This window comes from Capra hircus, chromosome 11 (assembly GCF_001704415.2).
Source record: "Capra hircus breed San Clemente chromosome 11, ASM170441v1, whole genome shotgun sequence".
Taxonomy (NCBI): Eukaryota; Metazoa; Chordata; class Mammalia; order Artiodactyla; family Bovidae; genus Capra; species Capra hircus.
Genome location: NC_030818.1, coordinates 14,988,683 through 15,014,545, shown reverse-complemented (window position 1 = coordinate 15,014,545; position 25,863 = coordinate 14,988,683). Strand labels below are relative to the sequence as shown.

General features: G+C 34.3%; 1 protein-coding gene across 6 annotated transcripts in view; it reads right to left on the bottom strand.

Annotated features, from left to right (window-relative positions):
• The window catches only part of BIRC6 (baculoviral IAP repeat containing 6), a 210,165-nt gene that overhangs the window by 9,955 nt on the left and 174,347 nt on the right, over window positions 1–25,863 (bottom strand). For 5 of the 6 annotated variants that reach the window (XM_018055092.1, XM_018055093.1, XM_018055095.1 and 2 more), the window contains 5 exons: window positions 14,149–14,294; window positions 13,392–13,502; window positions 10,306–10,523; window positions 8,335–8,496; window positions 6,305–6,382 (listed from right to left, as the gene is read on the bottom strand). In XM_018055092.1, the coding sequence (XP_017910581.1) occupies window positions 6,305–6,382; window positions 8,335–8,496; window positions 10,306–10,523; window positions 13,392–13,502; window positions 14,149–14,294 (715 nt within the window). Of the gene's footprint in view, window positions 1–6,304; window positions 6,383–8,334; window positions 8,497–10,305; window positions 10,524–13,391; window positions 13,503–14,148; window positions 14,295–16,937; window positions 17,111–25,863 lie in introns of those variants that run through there. The other variant, XR_001918779.1, reaches the window with a different exon arrangement.

The window sequence follows — 25,863 nt, the reverse complement described above, 5'->3', positions numbered from 1 at the left end:
ACTTAATACACCAGGTTTGTTTTTCTAGATATAATCAATACTGAGATGTCATTCTTATTAATATAGTACTGCTTGCTAATATATAACTAGCTAATATGAAATCTTCGAAGGCAGGAAAATATTAGCTACAATATGCCCACTTCATAAATTAAAAAGGATTAAAAACATTTTCATTAGGAAAGATGATTAAGCAAAGTCAAGGATATGCACCTTAGAAAAGGGATAGATTTTCTTAAAAACTGTTAAAAATTGGAAACCTGAACCTGAAATATATGACCTATGAATAAATAAGGTGAAATATGACCTCAGGTAACCATATTATTGAGGTCAAGGTCAACTATAGACAAAAAATTTAATGTGTATTAATTTCAAGGCAAAGATCTCATAATTTTTAAACTTACTGAAACTAAATATATTACTGAAGGAAAGTGATTTCCCTTGGCTATATACTTCCCCTCAACTCAAATCTGATACTTCTGAAATAATCTTCCAGGGGATATTTATTATTTCCTTTCCTCTTCCCTTTTAAATAACCTTCCTCTTATATAAGTAGGGTATAGCCTCATTTTCTACAAAAGCAGAGAAAGAAATTTTGTAACATAGGATTCAGTTACTTACTTAACCTCACATTCTTTGAGGCAAAATATGGCTTTATAAACTCAGGCAGCTGGGGGATTCAAACAATTTATAAACTACTTCAGATTCATACCACATTTGGTTTTTTTAAAACAGCTAAACTAATAAAGGAAATGAAAAAATAGATGTTTTGTGTATAGAACAAAGAAAACTAGAGATATAAAACTAGAGATATAAATTTGAGTATAACATTTTCTGCTAAAAAACTGAATTATAACATTTGCATTTTATAACACATTAGCAGAGATCAATATTTCTGGAATTAAATTCAAAGAGTAATTGATAACATGTGGTCTTTTATGCTAGATTATAGCATAATCTACTTTTAATGGGCATCTTCTATTCATGTTTTTTAACATATATCTTTTAGGAGATTACATAAATGCTGCTTCATTTTTCTTCAGTGAACCAAGCTATTTAGGAGTCAAAATATTCATTTTTTGGAATTTCTGGGGTCTTGAATTATCTGACAGATTTACTCATTTTATTTCACAGCACACTTTACTGTAGCCCAAAAAACACTCCCATGAAAAACCAGTAAATAAATCCTTGAGAAGAACAATTTCTCTTTTTTAAAAGGGTTTGATTTTCAATATTTGAAATTAATGACTTATCTAACTCTGAGAAACACTATGTTATGAAGTAAGAGAGACCAAGACAGGCAGAATAACTTCATCCCCTCAGAACCCTTCTTTTGGTCATCTGTAAAACAGAAACCATACCTGCAACTGTGAGAACTAACGAAGGTGTCAAGGGGTGTAAAACAGTAGGACTCATTGATACACAATAGTGTAATTGATACACAATAGCTATTCTTTCTTGGAGTAAAAATGACACCATGCATCCGGAAGACAGCAAAACACAAAACAAAATTACTCTTACTCTAAAAACAATATATTTTAACTTATGGGTACACAAAAAGGAGTCAGCATGAGCTCCATTTTGATCAACAAAACTTAAGAGCTTCCTGGATTAAACCAAAAAACAAGCAAACCAAAAAAACCCAATATTCATCATAGCTACATCTGGTCAAGCGCTTTCTTAGAATGAGTCATTAATTAGCAGAAAAACATCTACTAGATACCATATTATGTACATAAATTATACTAAAGTTAACCTAAAAATAAACAATATATTTTCATTCCATAGTGTAAGTTCACTGATTTTTGGTCAGTCCTCTGATATTTTCATAAAGAGTAAAAAAAAACCTTTTATTCATAGGCTGAATTTACTGTCCCTCTCCTCTTTAGCTTTATGTTAGTATCCACAAAACTGCAAGATGTTTTCATTATAATTTACTCAGAGGCTGACTAAATCAAGAATCATATAAGAGCTTCCTTGCATTAACTGTGTCAAGCAAAAATTTTAACCTTGCTGTAGCATCTGCTATTAGGCCATCAACCAGTCAGCAATCTTGACTTCTATCAGTGATTTTATTTTCAAACTATATCATGTCAGAAGATTTAATTCTTTGACTTAGTCTGTTAAGTTAAAAAAATTTATTATAGCTATTTCAAACACAGCAAAGTACAGACTATACAATCCAAAATATTAATCTGTAACAAGAAACTATATTGTATGAAATAACATGTTTAGGATAATGGAAAGAAACAAGTCTTAGTTAAAATGCTTTAGCTTTTCAAGATAGCAAGTACCCTCCTCTACAGAAAATTATGCTGCTACTGGGTAGGACTATAATCAGCAGGTGATTTCTAGAACTTTTAATTTTAAGAAAAATGTTAGGATTTATACATTATTATATTATACACAGGTTTATGAATGGTTGATTATGTGACATTAAGTATGTTTACCCTTGCACGACATCTTTATTAAAATCCAACTGTAACAAGTTATTTATAAGACATTAATACATATTTTAGGTATATTATAGCAACATTAAAAACCAGTCACATAAACAACTGTAAATTTGGTGTTACTGACAAAATGTAGTAATTCTTGATGATAGTTTTAATGAACAATATGACTTTTGACCTTAAATTATGCAAATAATCAAGACTATTACTAGGTTACTGCTGGGTATGAGACCTATGACATAACACTACAAAATTTTTTATTTTTACACAAATAAAATGTTCTTTTGAGAGTCTCATTACAAAGAGACTAAGTAATTCTAATAATGTTTGTCACCGTTCCAAATATTTTGGAAATCTTTTAAATTGCATATAATCTTCAGAAGTTTTTGTGGATGATTTTTAATCTGGCAAAAGTACTTTTATGGGTACAAATAAAAGAGTAAAACAGTAATTGTGGGTCCCAAAATCTAAGTTAAAAAAATTACTTTTTCCTAAGGCTCTGTAGTCTGCCTCTGAAGAAAGTTTCTAACAAAGAACAGGGGCAATGCATTCCTGCCTAGAAGCATTTATTTCTTGTTTATAAAGCAGTATCACACACAAAAGAAACACTACAAACCAATGTTTCTTAGAAATATCGGTTCAAAAAATCCTCAAGCAAAATGCTAGCAAACTGGGACTTTCCCTGGCAGTTCAGTGCTTAGGAACAGCGCCTTCAATGCCTGGGTTGAGGTTCAATACCTGGTGGGAATCTAAGATCCCACAAGCTACCTGACACAGACAGAAAGAAAAGGGGGAAAAAAAATAGTGAATTGAATCCAATTACATACAAAATTAAAAGACTCTTTGGAAGGCAAGTTATGACCAACCTAGACAGCATATTAAAAAAGCAGAGACATTACTTTGTGAGCAAAGGTCCGTCTAGTCAAGGCTATGGTTTTCCCAGTAGTCATGTATGGATGTGAGATTTGGACTATAAAAAAAGCTGCATGCCAAAGAACTGATGCTTTTGAACTGTGGCCTTGGAGAAGACTCTTGAGAGTCCCTTTAACTGCAAGGAGATCCAACCAGTCCATCCTAAAGGACATCAGTCCTGGGTGTTCATTGGAAGGCCTGATGTTGAAGCTGAAACTCCAATACTTTGGCCACCTGATGTAAAGAGCTGATTCATTTGAAAAGACCCTGATGCTGGGAAAGATTGAGGGCAGGAGGAGAAGGGGATGACAGAGGATAAGATGGCTGGATTGCATCACCGACTCAATGGACATGGGTTTGGGTAGACTCTGGGTGATGGACAGGGAGGCCTGGCGTGCTGCAATTCATGGGGTTGCAAACAGTCAGACACGACTGAGCGACTGAACTGAACTGAACATACAAAAAGGATCACACATCATGACCAACTAACTAAGCTTTATCCCAGGAAAGCAAGATTGATTCATTAAATAATAATACATTTAATAGAATAAAAAATAAAAATACAATCATTTCAACAGATACAAAAAGCATTTGACAAAATCCAGCATCTGTTCATGATAAAAATGCTCAAGGAAACAGGAGTAGAAGGGAATGTCCTCAACATGATGACGGATATTTATGAAAAACCCACAGCTATGAACACACTCACTGGGGAAAGACTGAAAGTTTCCCCTAAGTTCTGGAGAAGACAAGGCTATTCATTCTTGCCACAAAAAATGTATAACCTCTCTTGCTCTTGCTCAAGTCAATTTTGTCACAGATCTGGAAATCGATATTTAGTAAGCCATCTAAAGTATAGGGAGGGTGATATAATAATGGTATTATCCATAAAAGGGAAATAATGAAAGTGAAAGTTAGTAAAAAATGGATAAACAGTTCAATTATATAAGAATGCAAAAGATTATTACATAGCAATTAGAAACTATAAAAATATAAGCTAGAAAGATGCATATGCTCTAATGTTAAGTGAACACAGAGGTACACAAATAATTATCTACTATGTTAATTGTAACTATGTGAACTATGTATATGACAAAAAGCCCTAAAGGGAAAACACAGAGGAGACAGTAATGTATGTGAGGGTAGCAAGTTTCCAAAGCTGTAAAATTTAAATGCTTCCGAGTAAGCTTTGTCATCTCCCAGGATTTCTGGTATATATTTGACATACAGGAAATAAAAAAGTTAAAAGGAGAGACAATTTTCCCTTTCTTCTGGGCCACGTCCCATGGCCTATGTGACTGTAGCCCCCGTCAGGCACTGAAGCTGTGCTCCCAGCACTGCGACCGTCATGTTAACCACTGGACTCCAGGGAGGTCCCAGCAAATACAATTTTAGACGAAAAAACCTGAAGATTGATTGTAAATGTATTTTTGAAACTACATAAACTCGACAAAAAATTCAAAAACTGATTCCAATTCTCAGGTATAAGTCTAATTTACTTCTTTAAAAATGGGCTATCTCTTAGTTTCCTTTCAGAGTAGAACTCATCATAAAAACAGCTTCTATTGAAAGAGTAATATACATGTAGAAAAATATTTTAAACTTTTCGAACATTTGAACACTTTTTTATCTTTTTTAATTGAAGTTCTATTGATTTACTATGTTGCATTAGTTTCTGGTATACAGCAAAAGTGAATATATATATATTATTTTCATATTCTTTTCCATTATAGATTACTACAAGATAATGAATATAGATCCTTGCACTATACAGTGGGAACCTGTTGCTTAGCTATTTTATATATAGTAGTTTGTAGCTGCTAATTCAAAACTCCTAATTTATACCTCCCCCTACATAATCATTTCTAAAATGAAGAAGCAGGTACTTGGAGAAATAATTCTAATAACTTTAGATACTTTGAATGAATCATGTAATCTTTTTTTCTTGGATCTCCGAATTAGCAAAAGGAAAAAAACTTATATTACAGTACTATTTCTTTAATTCATGGGAATACTGCAAGGTCTTTTCAGAAAATCTGAAAGAGTCACATCCTAAAGAATGATCTTTCCTATCTCTTTTATCAAATACAAAATAAGAATTAGGAAAAGAATCCTTTCAAGGTAGGTCAACTTTAATAGGCTTACCTGGGGATAATTTATGGTTGTCTTTCTAAAATAAACACTAAACTGTAAATGTGGAGTTTAAACTATTATGCAGAAACAGCAATTTGTTTCTGTTACCTTAAGAATCAAGCAACATAGTTAATTCCTATCATTAATATGTCTGTCTCTTTGTTGGAATTCCGAACTAGTAAGATAAAGCACTGGCCAAAAAAGGTTTGATGGGATAGTATTAATAGAGAACATTTTATTTTATGTAGTCCAATGGCTTGTGAAAATTAACCTAAAAAATTTCAAGCCTATGAAATACACGTGTTAAGTGCTGTGCAAAATAAGAATGGTAAATCTCAAGATTTATGAATTCCTGGACAGTACTTCTAAATCTCAGATGAGTCCCATTATTAACTAGATTACAGAAGAAACGTATCATGGGTGGAGAGATATGTAATACTAGCAGTTACTAAATTCCACTCACCTGAGTTTGAGCCAGTAGGGACTGGCCAGAGATGGGAGACGCTAATCTGACTTATCTGATCCTGTTGCACCTGAGGGTACTTTAGGGCAGGTCAGGGATTTTTTTAAACAGGGAATTTTGACAAAAAGAAATTTTTAATGTCCTAACTTAAGAATCTCAACTCCAAATGAGATATAATTCCACTGTACTAATTGCTTACCTATAAGCTATTTCATATGTACTTTCTATCAATCTCCATTTTTATTTTTATGGTTTACTATGTTTATTCTTGGTCACTAAAAAAAATGTTCTTAAATATGGATGGTTCTTTATTTTCTAAGTGAAACTGTAAGAGAAATTTGTTTACTTGCAAAAAGCTTGAGGTCTGGGGATTCCACTTCTCTTCTGGTCTTCCATGCCATGTATTTAAGATGCTTAAACAAACCTGAGAAAGAAGAGGGGAAAGAGATAAACAGAATTGAAAGGAGTGCTTTTTAAAAGTAAACACCCAGAACTAGGAATAAAATTGAAATGTTATTATATCCAAGTATCTGAGTTTTATGGCCCCAAATAAAACCCTAAGGTTAGGTCTGTTAAAACAAATCTGTATCTTCAGATGTGATCCAAATTTATGTGGCATTACAATTTCTTCATTAATGAAAAATGAATTAGCAGCTATTATAGATTAATACAAGCAACATTTTTTTTTAATGAAGACTCTTTTCCAAACAACATCATTAACAACAAAATTCTTGGTGAGGAAAAGTGGTATTATTTTACATTTAAGAAAATCTCTTTAAAAATTTTGAAATGGGATATAGCTTAATAGAAAAGATATTGATTTTATACCTGCCTCTACATCCCATTTGCTGTAATATATTGTTTCGGTTGAAATGCATGACTAAAATCCAGCCTCACACAAGCATGAAATAGGAAAAGGGAGGACCCTGCAGATGCCTTGGAATGATCTTGAGGATCCCCAGAGTGCCACAGAACAAATTTGAAGACACTAGTTACTTGTTCACTCATAGGGCAAGAACGAACTCAAAGCATCTGCCAAACACAGGCCAACATTTACCCAAGGAGAAAGAGAACCTGGGACATGTTATCTGCATTTGTAAACTAACAATTTTGTGTAATGGGCAAGAAATTTGGAATACAGGCAGTCTTTAAAAAGGCAGAAATCCATCTCCTTGCTATTCTTTCAATGCTCTGTGAGAACAACAATGCAAAATACATTAATTCGTTTCGTAAAATCACTAATAATTTTAAAGGATGTGCCTATGAACAGCTTTGTGAATTATCATTTAAAGCACCATCAGACATATCAATCTTAAGTCCTTAACCTGTTACCTAAACCAGTAATTCTTAAGCAAGTATTAATAATTTCTTCAATAATTCTTAACATTTACACTTAAACTCTATTAAGTTCCAATCTCTCCCTTGAATAAAGTCAACATTGCTATTTCATCTACTTTGCTCAGCTATAAAAGACTTGTTCTTTGCTTTCTTAAACAAAGTAAGGTCTACCTCTGGTTAAGTATCCTATAATAAAACCAGAAAATGAATTCCAATTTTGTGATTTGAGCATATGGTAAATACAAAATGATAACTTGTAAGCACAGATCTGAGATAAGCTGTACCTTTTAAAAACCAAGGGAAAACTTGGGCCATCTCTAAAATGTCGGATCAACTTCACACATCTGCTATTCTCACATCAGCAAAGAAGTTGTCTACTTGTGAAGTTGAGAAATTTCTTCTGACCTTTGAGCAATTTTGAAACACTGAATACACTCAGTATAGAATTTACTACCGAAATTTCATCAAACCAAAGTTACTTTGAAAGTGATTATTCTTTTAAATCTCATTTTTAAGGTTGTCATATGAAATGATTTTTAGTATATCTCATTTATATTTTTATTATGCATTATGGGGGGCCAAGGATAGGAATCAATCTTTCTATTTATAAGAACATATAAAAAATTTTAACACAAATCAGACTTAATAGTATATATCAGAAAACATGGATAGTATCTTCAGGCACTTGTGAAAAGGTAACTGGAACTAAAGATACAGAAAGTAAAGAAAGGTGAGTGGCAAAGACAGACATCCAGCGCTACTATTTTCTGAGTGGAGAGAGCAGTCAACTGACCAAGGAATGTGTTGAATAAGTTAGTCCTTCACAATAACTTCTTAAAACTGTAAGTGGTTTGTAACACCACTGTGTTTCTGCCCTGTCAGGTTCTTCCTCTCTCAATCCTGAGGCTGATTTTTGATAATAGGGAACAGAAACATGAAGAAACTCATGTATTTTGAAAACAATTTCAGTTCAAATTACAAAGAACCTTTGGGTTACAATACCTTGGCATTAAAAACAAAGGACTTCAATTACATTACCTTGCCATCATTATAAAGGTTTGGATTGAATCGCACACTATGACCACCAGTCGTCTCTAGATTCACAAGAGGGGGTGAACTGGGATAATCTTGAGGAAAATATACATCAAACTCAAAGCAGCCATTTGCATAAGGAGTGTCCGCAGGACCAGTTATCAGGACCTAGTATGCACATACAAATACAAAAGCCCAGTTACTATTTTTAAACACCGTTATTGAAAAAAAAACTCAAAATAAGAATCTTCTCACATCCTATATACATTTCAATCAAAATGTGCTAAAAATAAAGTAAAAGTTAAAAACATACACAGGAATAGGAAACGGTTTTAAATTAACGATTAAAGTGATTTTGTTTTGATGAAAATGGGCTTTTAAAAGAGAAATGCTCAACTGCCAACATGAAAGCTTACCCAACAGCAAATACCTTTTAAAATATTAGGTTACGTTTTTTTCTAAGAGCTTTCCCTCATGATCTCTGCAGTACTGTCAACAATTTGAGACTCTAATACATCATTATTATCTCAAAGGTATGAGAGTAACTTTGTTTCAAATCGTCAAGTTACATGTTTAAAGAAATAATTTACTTTTAAATATTATCTTCTGGGATAATGAGACAAATAGGTAACACAAATAAAATTCTCATGTAACAACTAATGACCAAAAGGTTCTGAGAGAAGAGCAGGTGTATCACTTAGGGCTGTGTGTGTGTGTTTATGCACACGCGTGCGCTCAGTCATGTCCAACTCTTTGCAACCCCATGGGCTGCCAGGTTCCCCTGTCCATGGGATTTTCCAGGGAAAAATATGGAGTGGGCTGCCATTTCCTTCTCCAGGGGATCTGCCTGATCCAGGGACTGAATCCATACCTTCTGCACTGGCACACAGATTCTTGACCACTGTGCCCCCTGCGAAGCCTTCCCTTAGGGTTATTGGTAGTCCAAAAAATCCAATAGTGACTATCAGAATTATTCAATGAATTATATTTGAATCAATAGATATTTAGTGTATAAGACACAAGCAGCAAAGCCTTGGGTCCTAAAGAGCTATGCGTGGAGGCAAGCGGTACTACAGTCTCATCTGTTTCAACTCAGATTTATGTTTCGTGGATTCAACTTGGGATTCTTTATGTTAGGTGCAGCATAATAATAAAGTCACAGTCTGAATTTATGTGGGCCACTTAGAGATAAAATACTTCCCTAGGCAATCATCTAATAATTGGCTCTACTGTTTGTAACAAGGGAATGTGTGGTCAATAAGCAAGGTCTGTGAGATTTCTACTGAGAAATTATCCAAAAGAGCAAAACATAAGAGCAAGCAAACAAAAAAGTTTCTTCAAATCAATGGATCAATAGTTTCAGCTGTGTATCTAAGGAAGACTGACTATTTAACCCATTAGTTAAATGATGTAAGGAACTGTGGGGTTCCTCCCACCTCAGGGATCAAATCTTTGAAGGTTACTTGCTGCAGCATCTCTTGGAATTTGAGGCCAGATCACCGCAGTGTTAAAACATAAAGCTGCAGGTTTTATTTATTATTGTATACCACTACTTACATCATAGATCACATGAATCTATAAATACATTATATTACCTAGAGGAAAAAAAAAACCCTGAAGACTGATAGTATAAAACCTGAGAGAAATATTTTGGATTATAAGGAAGAAATCCTGTGACTTTTTTTCTACTGATCAGCATTAAATCCTTTGATAATATGCTCTAAAACTATGACAGGCTATATACAGACTTTGTTTAGGGTAGGTATTTCTAGATCTTTTTTTTGAACGGTACTTGGTACTCTCATTCACATACTCTGAACTAACATTAGATAAAGACTTCCTTCATTGATATGCAAAAGAGTCAACAGAAGTTTTATTAAATGTATTAAAACTTCATGCTATTTCTAGTGGTATTTTATATGTATATCTAAGTAAGTGGATTAGTCAGAGAAATAAGAAAGCAGTTGTTTTCTCTACCTTCATGATGTCAAGTCGCTCCTCATCACAGCGCACAAACACACTGGAGGACGATGACAGAGGCAGCGAGGTCGACAGCGTCACGGCTTCCTGCGCGAGGCGGCGGGCTCTGGCAGCACTGTTGGCATCGTTTGCATTCTTCACCTGGGACATGTAGTGGTAGTTTACCTTAAAACCCAACTTCCCATCTTCATCTTCAGAAACCATCTCAAATGTATCTAAAATAAGAAAAAGGAAAAAAAAAAAACACTGAAAAAAAAAAAGAGAACCAGAATGGAGGATAGCTGTTATAATAACAAAAATCACAAATAAACAAATCACTAACCCTTCTTCACCCAAAATGGAGAGACTGCAACGTGGAAGAAGGGCAAACTTATCAGTGTTTATGTAATACCTACATATGTGTGTTAATGCTGCTAGATGGATAGAATATATTATGGAAGCAAAGGCAGAAATGGTTTTTAACTTACAGTCTGGACATGTAGGTAGATTATATTATATTAAGTATTTAAATGATATGTAGTAAATTTATTCTTAAAATGAATATTTTTTTGGCAAAATAATTCAAAATATGAAATCCGGAAAAGTATTTCATTATATTTCATTTTAAAAAGAGAATAAAACTTTATATATTTGCACTGATTTGGAATCAGAAAACAGAAGTGGCAAGCTGCAGTTTACTTCTATATTACTTTTGAAATTAAATTAACAGGATAAAAGAGGATTATTAGGAAAACCTCCTAAATACTCTGACAGAATATAAATAATGGGCTAATTCTTTACAATTTATTTAGGCAGATTTGGAAGGACATAAAGTTATTTTTTACTTATAAGCTAAATCCATACAGACCAGAAAGAAAAAATTATCTCTAATTCAGATTAACCCTAATTAACCAAAGGACTAAAACAAACATACTTAAATAACTCATAACACTAAATTAAAATTGCGGGGAGGAATATCAATAACCTCAGATAGGCAGATGACACCATCCTTATGGCAGAAAGTGAAGAGGAACTAAAAAGCTTCTTGATGAAAGTGAAAGAGGAGAGCGAAAAAGTTGGCTTACAGCTCAACATTCAGAAAACAAAGATCATGGCATCTGGTCCCATCACTTCATGGGAAATAGATGGGGAAACAGGGGAAACAGCGTCAGACTTTATTTTTGGGGGCTCCAAAATCACTACAGATGGTGACTGTAGCCATGAAATTAAAAGACGCTTACTCCTTGGTAGGCAAGTTATGACCAACCTAGACAGCATATTCAAAAGCAGAGACATTACTTCACTAGCCATCTAGTCAAGGCTATGGTTTTTCCTATGGTCATGTATGGATGTGAGAGTTGGACTGTGAAGAAAGCTGAGTGCCGAAGAACTGATGCTTTTGAACTGTGGTGTTGGAGAAGACTCTTGAGAGTCCCTTGGACTGCAAGGAGATCCAACCAGTCCATTCTGAAGGAGATCAGTCTTGGGTGTTCTTTGGAAGGAATGATGCTAAAGCTGAAACTCCAGTACTTTGTCCACCTCATGCAAAGAGTTGACTCGTTGGAAAAGACTCTGATGCTGGGAGGGATTGGGGGTAGGAGGAGAAGGGGACGACAGAGGATGAGATGGGTAGATGGCATCCATCACTGACTCGATGGATGTGAGTTTGAGTGAACTCCAGGAGTTAGTGATGGACAGGGAGGCCTGGCGTGCTTCAATTCATGGGGTTGCAAAGAGTCGGACATGACTGAGTGACTGAACTGACTGACTAATACTAGGGCAAATACAAAGAAACAATGGCAAATTTTGATCTTGTCTACATACAATTTTAAATATCTAGAAAAACATTAAAACTACATTTTAATCATCATTAATGCAATAAATTTTACCAAGAACTTACTAAGTGCAAGGTCGTAGGCTTGGTTCTTTGGGGTAAATAATAAATAGGAAAACATATCTGCCTTCAAGAAGCTTATAATTTACAAAAAAGGAGAAGGCCTAAGTGTTATGGTCTGTGTACTACAAATATACTATGTCTCAGCAAGACTTCTGAATACTTTCAATTAGTAAATGTGTAAACCAGAGCTATTCATTTGCTCAACTCAACTGCTTTTCACAGAATACAGGGAAAAATTTCCTTTGAGTTTTATAAACAGCAATTCACCAGATACACATATGGCCTATTGCTATGCCTGGAGGAAATTTTTACATCATATGTTTACATTTAGACTTAAAAGTCATATCCAAATGGTAGAGTTTATGATTTTAAGAGATATGAGGGAAGCCTCCTAGCTGACTAACATTAATCAAAGCTCATGCCCTGTGACTCTGACAGTATGACATAAATCTACATTTTTTGGAGGAACTCCTCCTTTACTGTTCTTTTTAATATAGTCAAAGTCCTTTGGGCTGGTTCTCAAGAAGGATAAAGAGGGACATGTAATAGCAGTTAAAAGTGGTTATTAAAACTTGGAAGTCTAGTGTTTGTTTATAGACCAGCATGTTATGAAGGGTACTTGAGTGATCTTTTCATCAGTCCTTACCTGCCAAGAGTTTTGTAATGGGAAAGGCTACAAGAGAACTATGCTTAACTACCTTTTCTAAAAGTAAATCCCCAGGAATTCTAAAAAGGTTTAAGAGTCACAGACTTAGTTCCAAGTCCGAAGTTTTGGCTTCCTTCAGGGAAGGATACAGAGAAACAGAGAGGTAAAGAAAGAAAACCACTTTCTGCCTGTTTGTTAGACATCTGGCTTTGTTTCTTTTCCCTAGGTTTCTAGTGAATCATGATTCCCAAACATCACTATAAGTACAGCTATAAAATAAGAGACAGAAAGATGATAAAAATGTTTGCAGGTGTTCTTGCCTGGAAAATCCCATGGACAGAGGAACCTGGCAGGCTACAGTCCATAGGGTCACGAAAGAGTTGGACATGACTTAAGGACTAAGCAATAACAATAACAATATATATGCATAGATACATACACAGAATATATGAATAATTCATGGTAAAAGCAAGTTTGAAATTCTAATTTTACTAGAACATATTTCAATAGCACAAACCAGGAATTGAGATCAGAAAAATGAAGAGTATGATTTCAACTTACCAAACTGTAATTTCTTCATGACAGCCACATATTTTTCTTCAAGTGATTTCAATACTGATAAAGGTTTGGGTTTCATAGCCACCTTCTTTGAATATTCACCTAGTTTTTTTTCTGTTATTTAATATTTCAAGATAAATTAAATAAGTATACATTTTGAAGAGTAGAACAAAAAACACCACATATTTCTAGAGATCAAATTTTGAATGTCAAAAAAATTACCAAACTGTTCATAATTATCATCCTATTATCCCATTTTAAAATTAAACAATTTCTTTCTATTTCATAAGAATAACTAATAAGGCTAAAACTCTTATTATCAACTTTAAAGCTTAAATTCTTAAAATGCTAAAAGGACTTTATCCATTCAGGCAAAAGTCACAGAAATGAAGCAATAGATGATGTAGAATCACTTATATCTTCCATTGTTAATATGTGAAAATGCCAATTTTAACTTAATGTACTATTTGGTATCTAATACAATTGCATTTTTCAATTTCATAACTTTCAACGGGAAGAAAAGAGAAATTTATATTTCATGTTTCAGCCTACTACCAGTCTTAGATACCATATGCAGTAGAGATTAGTATTTTAAAATTAGAGACTATTCATATTAGCTTGAAAACCTGACACAGCAAAAACTTTAGGTAAATAACTTGCTGGAAAACCATTAACAGAGGGAAGAGAATGCAGTTTTCAGTAAGTAAATAAAACATCTTTGTATCTAAAGAAATGTAGCGGAAAGGGACTAGTGCTGTACCTTGATTCGCTTGCCGCAAACTGGTAGTGGCTGCATAGACGATCTCTGCAGTCTTCTGAATGTCTGGCACCAAAAGAGTAAGGCCTTCCGGCTCTTGATCAGATGCATCTGGTTTTACTCCTGTTTTAACATTTTCCCTTTTAGATCTGAAAAAGTGTTTTTAATATGGAAAGAAAAGCAAGGAAAATTAAGATTTTAGTCTTAAAAAATAAATACTTCCATAAGTAACAGCGGTTAAAAATCAATAAGATATTGTGCATTTCATTTGACACACACATGGTATATACCAGGAGTGGTTCAAATTAGGTTCATTTTTAAGTCATAGGATGATGCCTAGCACAATAACTGAAGTTTCGGGTAGGTTGTCTCTTCATATGCAAACACAGACACAAGTTAAACACTGTAGAAATATCATACTATAGAAGACCCCATTACCGGTTATGCCCTTTAATTAATATCTTTACAAACACATTTACTGAAACTATATACCTAGAAGTACAGACATCACTTCTGTATCTAAAAGTAACAGATCCCCTGTCTTCTAAGACCTGGGAACCAAAGATCCATAGGTAGTTTTTCATTTTAATACTATTTGTATTTCACTTAAGAGTATATTAATTTCCAAGATGGGGGGAGAAATATTCCAGAATAAAGTGTAGGTTCACTACTAAGTAACTCAATTCACATGTGCTCCTATACACTGAATCTTTCTTTAAACACTAAGTTTTAGAGCATAATCATTTAAAAGATATCCTTCTGTTGCTTCCTATTCAGGGTCTAATATATACTCAACTTAAATTTTCTAGAAGAATGCTGTAGTATTTTATTAACAAGGTTCACTAAAAACAGCAACTAAATCAATTTCTTTTTTCTTTCAACTGTCAGAATATTTTATTCAAATCATCATTACACCACTACTTAGATACTAAAACTACATCTTTGTTAATTACTTAAATAAATTAAAACAAACTATAATCACATATAAATAAATGTATTTAAAATATTTATGCTAAGGTATGATCTAGACTATGTATCACTTATTTTTATAGGTTGTACACCTACTAACAAAAGGATGTGGCTATTATATTAAAATAACATTTAACAAAGTGGGCCTGGAGCCTTAAAGAACTTCAAAAAATATTAACAGAAGGTAGAAGAGTCCTTAACAAAATAATATTAAATAATCTATGTCCAAATGAACTGTTCTTTATCACAAAGACAAAAATCTGTTCAGAAGCAATTCTGTGCTTAACTCTAGGCAGACAATAAGATGTAAATTAAGAGGAGCCACTGAGGTGGATAACAAAGGTAAATGGGTTTAGTGTCATGTATGAGTTCGGAACTGATCTCCACACTGTGTGAAAAAACTAGTATCCACAGCTACTTTTAACCACAAGGTATATACTATCTCACCTGGCAAGATGATTTGGCTTAAGAACCATAATGTGCCACCGGTTTATTGCCTTTTCTCCTGTGCTCTCTTCCTGTCCTCCCTGATGTATAGGAGTCACAGAGAACACATGGTCAACTAACTCTCCTTTGCTACTCAGAAACCGCTTGGTAGAGTTGTATATATTATATATTGTTTTCGTCATCAACTTCTGTGTGTAAACGTGTATATGATCATATATGTTAGTGCACATATATATATATATACACACACATAAGGAGAATACAGTGAATGAATGTTATAAGAGTGAAATAGACATTTTACTGCTAGAGTTAAATAAGATACTGCATCTTACAGCTATAAAGTGAAGCTGGAACTAGAGATTAATAATGAGTCCAAAAATTTTTTTTAATAAAATGATTCTGGTAGACAAGCTCAAACAGTTTCTCAACTTCTGCATTTATCAATAGCTGTTCACAATCTGTGTGAAACACCGAGAGTCAAGAAAAGCACATAAGCTGATTGACAGGACCCCCTCTGAATTTATACAGACATTTTTCCTCTTCAACTGTAAATGATTCTCTTCCTGGGGCCTAAAAAATTCGTAAGTAGAAGGGCCACTGAACAATATGAAAACAGTAGTAAGTAGTTACAGAAAAGGTAAGAGTTGTGGTTATAGCTATAATAAAATAAAGATGGTTTCCTAAACCTATCATCAGTCAGTCCATCCATTAGACTCTCAATAAAGATTTCACTTAAAGAAATGCATCTTGACAAGCAGAGAAGGAAGATTACAGGAGTGAAGCTCATTTTTCCAGAAATAAGGTACTTTCTCCTTGAAGAAACAAGAACCTCTGGCATGGAGAGTAAACTGCATCAGTGCAATTTAGAGCAAGTTACCCTTGGAAAACTGATTCTAAATTTCAAGCCCTCTTCATGAATACCAACTACCTAACTCTAGTATTTAAAAGATGATTAGTAGGAAAAATCTCTGTTTTTAAAATAGTACAAATAGGATGAAAATTTGGACAATATTTTAAAAATAGTGCAAAAGACCACTGAAGTCTTAAAAGTAATATTTTTTACACCAAATGCATGAAAGAAATAATCATATACATCATGGAGATAAAGGCTGAATCATAAAGCAGACATAATTAGACCTTTACTGTAGGATCTAATGAAATTTTTTTTATATGGATAGTCTTTTTAACAAAAACATACAGGAGAAAAAGAATAAACTTCAAAAGGTGAATATATGAGGAACACAAACTACCTGCCTAAAGATGACTACAACTAGTCATTGTCTGACATTAAACTACAGACAGTAGTTTCTTTTCTATAAAAGTTGCAGGTTACTGTCAACCCATATGTAGGCCCAGCTCATGAAAAAAGGCCATACCTTAGCTCACATCCTGAAGTCTGTGTGAAAAGCTATTTGAGTTCAAGGCACCTAGCTGGAAGTAGGTCTCTGAGACTGACAATGGATCCAACATGGTAAAAGCAATCAGCGACGGCCGCTACCATGGTATCCGCTGCTTTGTGCATACGTTGAATCTGGTTGTGATCACTGCCCTGAAGAAATACGAGGAATCAACTGAAGTTTCTACTATTTCAAGAATTATCTGCAAACATTTTCCACTATGCTGTGAATTCCAACTAAACAGCTAAGAAATTAAGCAAATTTTGGCTATGTGACATATAGTCTACACTAGGATGTGAGCAAAATGGGCAAATCTTTTTTGTGCAAACAAAAAAAATAACCCCCAAAACTCAGCATTCAGTTATACTGGACTGCCTGTGCAAATACTACTACCCAAATTAAGCTAGATATTTGTAAGGCTACAAAATATCAGAATTACATTCTCTTATAATACATAAAATGAAAACAGCTTAAAATAGCTATTTTCTTGGCTGAACATTGGGAAAGACCATTTCAATCCCCTGCACTCCTAATTCTGAAGTCACAACTATCACACTATTGAAATAAATATTTAAAAAGCGAGTCACATTGAAGAAGTAATCAGGACACCATATGCTGAAATGTCCAGATTCTAAAGTATTAAGAATTAGCATCTTAGAGGAAGATTCTAAAACTAGAAGAGATTAAAACTTCTACATTTACCTTAAAACAATGTGTTATATCATAGTCCACAGTTCTAAAATCCTTTGCCAAGAATTATAGTTTAAAGTAAATAAATAAAAGCAGAAAGATTTTTAAAAATATTGCTGTGGAGAATTATTTGCTTCTTATGTCTACAGACAACATGAAAATAATTTTTGAAATGCATCACTAAACTGGATAAAGACCTTTGTAAGATGACTGCTTTCCATACTTTTTTTAAATCTCAGTTTTTAATTCTAGATTCCCTTTTATTTTTAAATTCTTTCCAAATGGAAGTAATAGTTTTAGGTTTCATTGGAAGTAGAAAATAAAATCTCTGTCTTAACTAAAGCATAAATGAGCAGTAGGAGAGAAGGGACTACTTAAAACAGGGGTATGAGAAGCCTTTGAAAATAAAACCTTGACTTCTAGATTAGATACAAATATAATAAATTTTAGGTCAGACTAAACATCACAGGACAAATAATGATACTGTGTGCTGCTGTGATATGGAGTCGCCACAAGTGATACGACATCACCAGGGAACAATCCAAGTGAGGCTAAGAAGAGACACTAAAACCTGTGTTGGCACTGTTGTCTCCATCACCAAGTAAAAAAGGTTGATGAACCACTTTAAGTTTAATCACTAAAAGAAACTTAAATTATATATATATATTTGCAACAACTGCTTTTTGGCTAAGAAATCAGGTCTTTTTTATTTTGTAGGTAGTTTTGACAGAGGAAAAAGAAGACACAGGAAATGCTTTTCCAACAAAAACAAAAGTAGGAGGACTGGACTGAAATTTCTTTCTCAATCAAAGCATTAGAGGAACTAACTTACAGGAATTAAAATTAGTTTGATGCCTTCTAAGAAGTAAATCAATTAACTGTGGATAAAAAGGAATTGGGGATTTCTACCAGAGAATTCAGTTCTTTTAAAACAACGGAATGAACTTTGCCCCAGAAGACACTTTGGAAAGCCAAGAGAATCAAAGCTGCTTACTTTCATGCTGTTAAAGAGAAGTTCAATGTCAAGAACACCTCACATTCAACACAGAGTCATTTGTGTCACATTCTTATTAGCAATTAAGATTATTTGATTTACTATTCTTATTTTTGTTCTCACTCATGCTCAAACTGAGTCTTTTGTTTTATGCTTACTATTCGGCTAGTTAGGCCTGAGGAGGAATAAAAGCTTTGACAGAAAAAGGCAAAATTCTGTAAAACGATTATTTTCAATAAAAAATAAATTAAAAAAGAAAGATTATTTGACTGACAGAAAGTCCTTTTTTCAAATTTTTGGTGAAACTGTTAAATACTAAATATACAAAATATGATTATTTGCCTACTGGAGTATAGTAGGAAAAGTCTGCACAGATCAAGGACAAAATATTTTCCTTTGCTCCTGCTCCAAGGGGGCTATGAAGTGTCACACTTATTCAAAAGTGAAACCAAATAACTATGGCTATACTATGACTTCATTTTGAGATAACAGAGGTTGCAATGGCTATGTTAAGATTTAAAGTATTACATAGCTCATATGTAATGTATGAGAAGTCATATGCAACAGATCCCTTTATTAATGGAGGTAACAGAATTGCTTTCAAGTTTTCTTTTTCAAGAATCTAAAGAGTAAAGACATATTAACATAGTAACAAAATTCAGGAGGTGGAAAATAGGATGTGTTGGAGGGTAGGAAGAGGTTTCTTTATCAACAGGAAAAAATGATTTAAAAAATATTTATTTATTTATTTATGGCTGCACGGGGTCTTTATTATTATATGTGGGCTTTCACTAGTTGTGGCAATTGGGGGCCACTCTCATTGTGGTTGGATTCTCCTGTTGCCCAGGCTCTAGAACGCAAGGTCAGCAGTTGTGGGACACAGGCGTAGCTGCCCCTTGGAACACGTGGAATCTTCCTAGACTAGGAATTGAATCCATTAACCACTGGACTGCCATGGAAGTCTGAGAAATAATCTTATCTCCAACACACCACTCTCGTTTATGCAAGCAGATACCAAATCAATTTGAAAATAACAGTAGAGGAAACGTATTAATACATACAGCAGTAACTAAGACATTTTCATAGAAAAGGTTTTAATTAATTCTTTTAAGCAAAAAAACAAAAAAATTGAATGGGTAAAGTTGACTTATTCCTCATTTAAGTGATAAGTACATTAAGATGCTACCAGTTCATGATCTACAGACTAAAAAACAGTTTACCTTACTTAGTGAACCTTGGTAATCTAGTAATAATTATTCCTTAGGTGTAATCAAATGGCTATGCACCTCTAATAAAATATGCTACCTTTCGACATCTTATCATAGGGCTAACTTAAAAATTCTTTAGAATGAAGAGCAAAATATAAAAAAAAAAAAATTCTGCAGAATCTGTATTATTGTATATACTTTTTAAATTACCAAAAGAAAAATTTTCAATTAAAAAATTTTACTAAATTGTCAATATTTTAAAAATTTATGTATCCTAAATTTCCAAATCAGAAACAAGTTCCCATTTCCCATTTCTAATTATTCACTGATATATGAGTCAAATTGCTCTTTGGAAGTTCAATTTAGAAAATAAATATACTTGATTGCTTCCCTGGTGGCTCAGATGGTAAAGAATCTGCCTGCAATGCAGGAGACCCAGGTTTGATCCCTGCGTTGGGAAGATATCCTGGAGAAGGGAACAGCTACCCACTCCAGTATTCTTGCCTGGAGAATCCCATGGACAGAGGAGCCTGGTGGGCTATAGTCCATGGGATCACAAAGAGTCAGATACAACTGAGCGACTAATTCTTTCACTTTTTCACTATACTTGAGTGGGACATTAGGAAACTTGAGGTCTAATCATAGCTCTACTACTAAGCATCAGAGAACGTGGAACAAATCACAATATTTATGGGCCTTGTTTTCGTCTTTTATAAAAAAGGGGATTTGAACCATATGAACTCTAAACAGTGTCCCTTACAGCTCTAAAAATCACAGATACTATGGAACAGGTTACTTATTGTGATGTGCCCAGATTTGTTCCAAACTAAATCTACTTACCAAGGGACTTCAAATTCAGTTACTAAGATTGCTTGAGATTTTGATACAATATAATGAAAACTGACGAGAAACATAAAGCTTATCTAATGCAATCTTATAAGGAATAATCATTTCATATGTTATATTACTGAGGTAGGAGTATTACATATTTATAATTTTTAATTTGTTTCTGTCTGTTAATCACTTAAATAACAGAATAAGCTGTATTTTGATACTTGATCTAAGTGTTTTCCAGGAACCAGCGAAGGCTCAAGTCTAGCTATTATACAAGCATGAAACCTAAATGATCAATGAAAAATTTTGGTAAAAGGTACCAGCAGTATATAAAAATAGAAGTATCTGGACTACAGATCAATCAATTTGCTTTCTTCATAAATACAGTTTTTGATAACAAACACTACAAGGCACCAGGAAACTGCGGGGCGGGGGCTAAATCCAAATTTATTGCCTAATAATAATTATTTTTAAATGTTAAACTTTAAGTGATAGTTTCCCTCCTTATCAAATAAGAATAAATAATCTCTTGCCTAATCACACAGAGCAGAAAAACTTAATAATATACATCTACGAATTGTTGAGCCTGTATATCCTAACAAAAGTTATGTTGCAATATTACTTCCTTGCATTTTTTTATATAACTATTTGATACTATATATTTATTATAACTACCCACAATTTAAAAGTTTGGCTTATTGTCTAGCAATAAGGGAAATTAATAAAAGCACACAGGCTAGAATAGAAATACTACACTAATCACATTATTTCAAACTGGCTGAACAAAAGGAATTCAGGCAATACATCTACCTAAGTCATAACTGTCATAAAATTTAAGTGATAATGACCTTGATCTTATGTATAATAAGCAACTAATCACAGGGTGTATTTGCCACATATCTAACATAGATTATACCTTTAAACATCCTTTATGTCCTATTTTTGTACATGCTGGTATTCTCACATGCCTCCCCCCACATCGCCTCTCTTTCTTTTTCCCCTAGGGAACTACTTCTTCCACTGCCTGTAGATCTAAAAATTAAAAGTATTAAACACAAAAATCATCGAATTATAAAACTAAAGAAAAAAACAGAAATTTAGACTTTTTGCATAAAATAAATGAAAATCTGGTAAATTTTCTCCGCATTAAGCATGAAAGAAAAGTGTTAATATTGCTATACTGAGGGCACCTGAAAAATGGAACATTTATGATGATCAAGTTTTCAGAAACTATGCTGGATAACGAATTCTACTTATCCTTTATGACAAATGTATAATTTTTTGTTCTTCATAAATGTTTATTACAGCAGTAGACAGGCCAACGAATGTTTTTATTATGGAAGTTCTTTGATCTTTTTATTGAAGTGATTAATAAGAGGTGGCTTTTGAGATATTTCTCAAATAAAAGTAAATAAACTACTTAATGCTCCAGTAATGCTGAAGAAGATGAAGCTGAACAGATCTATGAAGACCTACAAGACCTTCTAGCACTAACACCCAAAAGAGATGCCCTTCCATTATGGGAAACAGGAATCCAAAAGTAGGAAGTCAAGAGATAACTGCAAAAACAGGCAAATTTGGCCTTGGAATACAAAATGAAACTGGGCAAAAGCTAACAGAGTTTTGCCAAGAGAATGTACTGGTCATAGTGAACACCCTCCTTTAACAACACAAGATGAATCTATACAAGGACTTCAACAGATGATCAATATGAAAATCAGACTGATTATATTCTTTGCAGCCAAAGATGGAGAAGCCCTATACAGTCAGCAAAAACAAGACTGGGAGCTGACTGTGGCTCAGATCATGAACTCCTAATTGCTAATTCAGACTTAGATTGAAGAAAGTAGGGAAAACCACTAGACCATTCAGGTATGACCTAAATCAAATCCCTTATAATTACACAGTGGAAGTGAGAGATAGATTCAAGTGATTAGATCTGATAGGGTGCCTGAAGAACTATGGACAAAGGTTTGTGACGTTGTACAGGAGGGAGTAATCAAGACCATCCCCAAGAAAAAGAAATATAAAAAGGCAAAATGGTTGTCTGAGGAGGACTTACAAATAGCTGAGAAAACAGGAGAAGCTTAAGGCAAAGGAGAAAAGGAAAGATATACCCATCTGAATGCAGAGTTACAAAGAAATGCAAGGAGAGAAAAGAAAGCCTTCCTCAGTTATCAATGTAGAAAATAGACAAAAACAATAGAATGGGAAAAGACTAGAGATCTCTTCAAGAAAATTAGAGATACCAAGGCAACATTTCATGCAAAGATGGGCTCAATAAAGGATAGAAATGGTATGTACCTAACAGAAGCAGAAGATATTAAGAGGTGGCAAGAATACACAGAAGAACTATACATGAAAGATCTTCATGAACCAGATAACCACGATGGTGTGATCACCCACCTAGAGCCAGACATGCAAGAATGCAAAGTCAAATGGGCCTTAGGAAGCATCACTACGAACAAAGCTAGTAGAGGTGATGGAATTCCAGTTGATCTATTTCAAATCCTAAAAGATGATGCTGTGAAAGTGCTGCACTCAATATGCCAGCAAGTTTGAAAAATTTAGCAGTGGCCACAGGATTGGAAAAGGTTAGTTTTCATTCCAATCCCCAAAAAAGGCAATACCAAAGAATGCTCAAACTACTGCACAATTGCACTTACCTAATACGCTAGCAAAGTAATGCTCAAAATTCTACAAACCAGGCTTCAACAGTATATGAACTGTGAACTTTCAGATATTCAAGCTGGATTTAGAAAAGGCAGAGGAACCAGAGATCAAATTGCCAACATCCACTGGATCATCAAGAAAGCAAGAGAGTTCTAGAAAAACATCTACTTCTGCCTTATTGACTACGCCAACGCCTTTGACTGTGTGGATCACAGCAAACCGTGGAAAATTCTGAAACAGATGGAATACCAGACCACCTGACCCACCTCCTGAGAAATCTGGATGCAGTTCAAGAAGTAACAGTTAGAACTGGACATGGAACAACAGACTGGTTTCAAATCAAGAAAGGAGCATGTTAAGGCTACATATTGTCACCCTGCTTATTTAACTTATATGCAGAGTACATCATGAGAAACACTGGGCTGGAAGAAGCACAAGCTGGAATCAAGATTGCTGGGAGAAATATCAATAACCTCAGATATGCAGATGACACCACCCTTGTGGAAGAAAGCAAAGAAGAACTAAAGAGTCTCTTGATGAAAATGAGGGAGGAAAGTGAAAACGTTGGATTAAAACTCAGCATTCAGGAAACTAAGATCATGGCATCCAGCCCCATCACTTCATGGCAAACAGATGGGGAAACAATGCAAACAGCGGCAGTTTATTTTCTGGGGCTCCAAAATTACTGCAGATGGTGACTGCAGCCACGAAATTAAGACACTTGCTCCTTGGAAGAAAAGCTATGATCAACCTAGATAGAGTATTAAAAAACAGAGACATTACCTTGTCAACAAAGGTCAGTCTAGTCAAAGCTATGGTTTTTCCAGTAGTCATGTATAGATGTCAGAGCTGGACTATAAAGAAAAAGCTGAGTGCCAAAGAACTGATGCTTTTGTACTGTGGTATTAGAGAACACTCTTGAGAATCCTTGACCCTCAGGGAGATCCACCAGTCAATCCCAATGGAAATCAGCCCTGAATATTCATTGGAAGGGCTGATGCTGAAGCTAAAACTCCAATACTCTGGCCACCTAATGGGAAGAAATGACTCACTGGAAAAGACCCTGATGCTTGAAAAGATTGAAGGCAGGAGGAGAAGGGGATGACAGAGCATAAGATGGTTGGATGGCATCACTGACTCAATGGACATGAGTTTGAGCAAGCTCTGGGAGTTGGTGATGGACAGGGAAGCCTGGCGTGCTACAATCCATGGGGCCACAAAGGGTCAGACATGACTGAGCAACTGAACTGAAAACTACTTAATGTTATTGAGGCAAATGAAATTAATTATAACCAATATTTAAGTCAACCACTTCCCCATTTTTGTTTAAATTATTATAAAAATTTTCAATTGAATAAGAAAAAAGTGCAAAATTTCCTTATGATGGCATCCTGAAAAGTTCCAATTTGTTTAAATTTTAAATAAGAGATGATGTTAGAAAACAGCTGAAGTAGAAAATTACATTTACGCTTATAGAACAGTTGTTTTCAAAACTGTCTAAAACAGGTGTATAAAACATGTTATTATATATTCAGAAAAAATGAATTGCTGAAAAGATCCTTATAATTAACTATCTAAATCTTGTCTGTTTTAGACAAAAGATGTAAATTGCTGAATGTAAAACATATCTATATTGAAGTAATACACTTTGCCTAGTCTTTAGTGTTTTCTAAAGGAATGTTGTGTTTCCCCTGTGGTGCAGCTGGTAAAGAATCCACCTGCAATGAAATCTGGGTTCGATCCCAGGGTTGGGAAGATCCTTTGGAAATGGGGATGGTCACGTACTCCAGTATTCTGGCCTGGAGAATTCCATGGGTATTTAAGGGCTTTCATGATAGCTCAGTTGGTAAAGATTCTGCCTACAATGCAGGAGACCCCAGTTCAACTCCTGGGTCGGGAAGTTCCGCTAGAGAAGGGATAGGCCCTGGGCTTCCCTTATGGCTCAGCTGGTAAGGAATCTACCTGCTGCACGGGAGACCTGGGTTCAATCCCTGGTCTGTGAAGATCCCCTGGAAAAGGGAAAGGCTACATACTCCAGTGTTCTGGCCTGGAGAATTCTATGGACTGTCTGTTATTTATGATTTGTCTTAATATAAATGCTTATTAATATAATCAGGCAACAGCAATGTCAATCAGTTTATTTATGTTAACTATTAGATTCAAATTAACTTTATATAGTTACTGCAAATTGTGAATCTTGAGAGGACTTATTAGGAGAGGTGTAGACAATAAAACTATAGACTTGTGAACAAAAGAATATTAAAATATTGTCATCTTTAGAAAGTTCTTGAAGCAATTTGTATAGTAAATATTTAACAACTTTTTAAAAGACATACTAAATCACAATAAATTACTCCTAGTTGCCAGTTCACCATGTCAACGGGTTAATCTTGCCAGGAAAGATGAACATAATAAACTAGAAGTACAATTATTCCTTGAACAGAGCTCTTCTTTACAACAACCTCATCAGAGTACTATAATTATCAGTCACTAAACTAATCCTCAC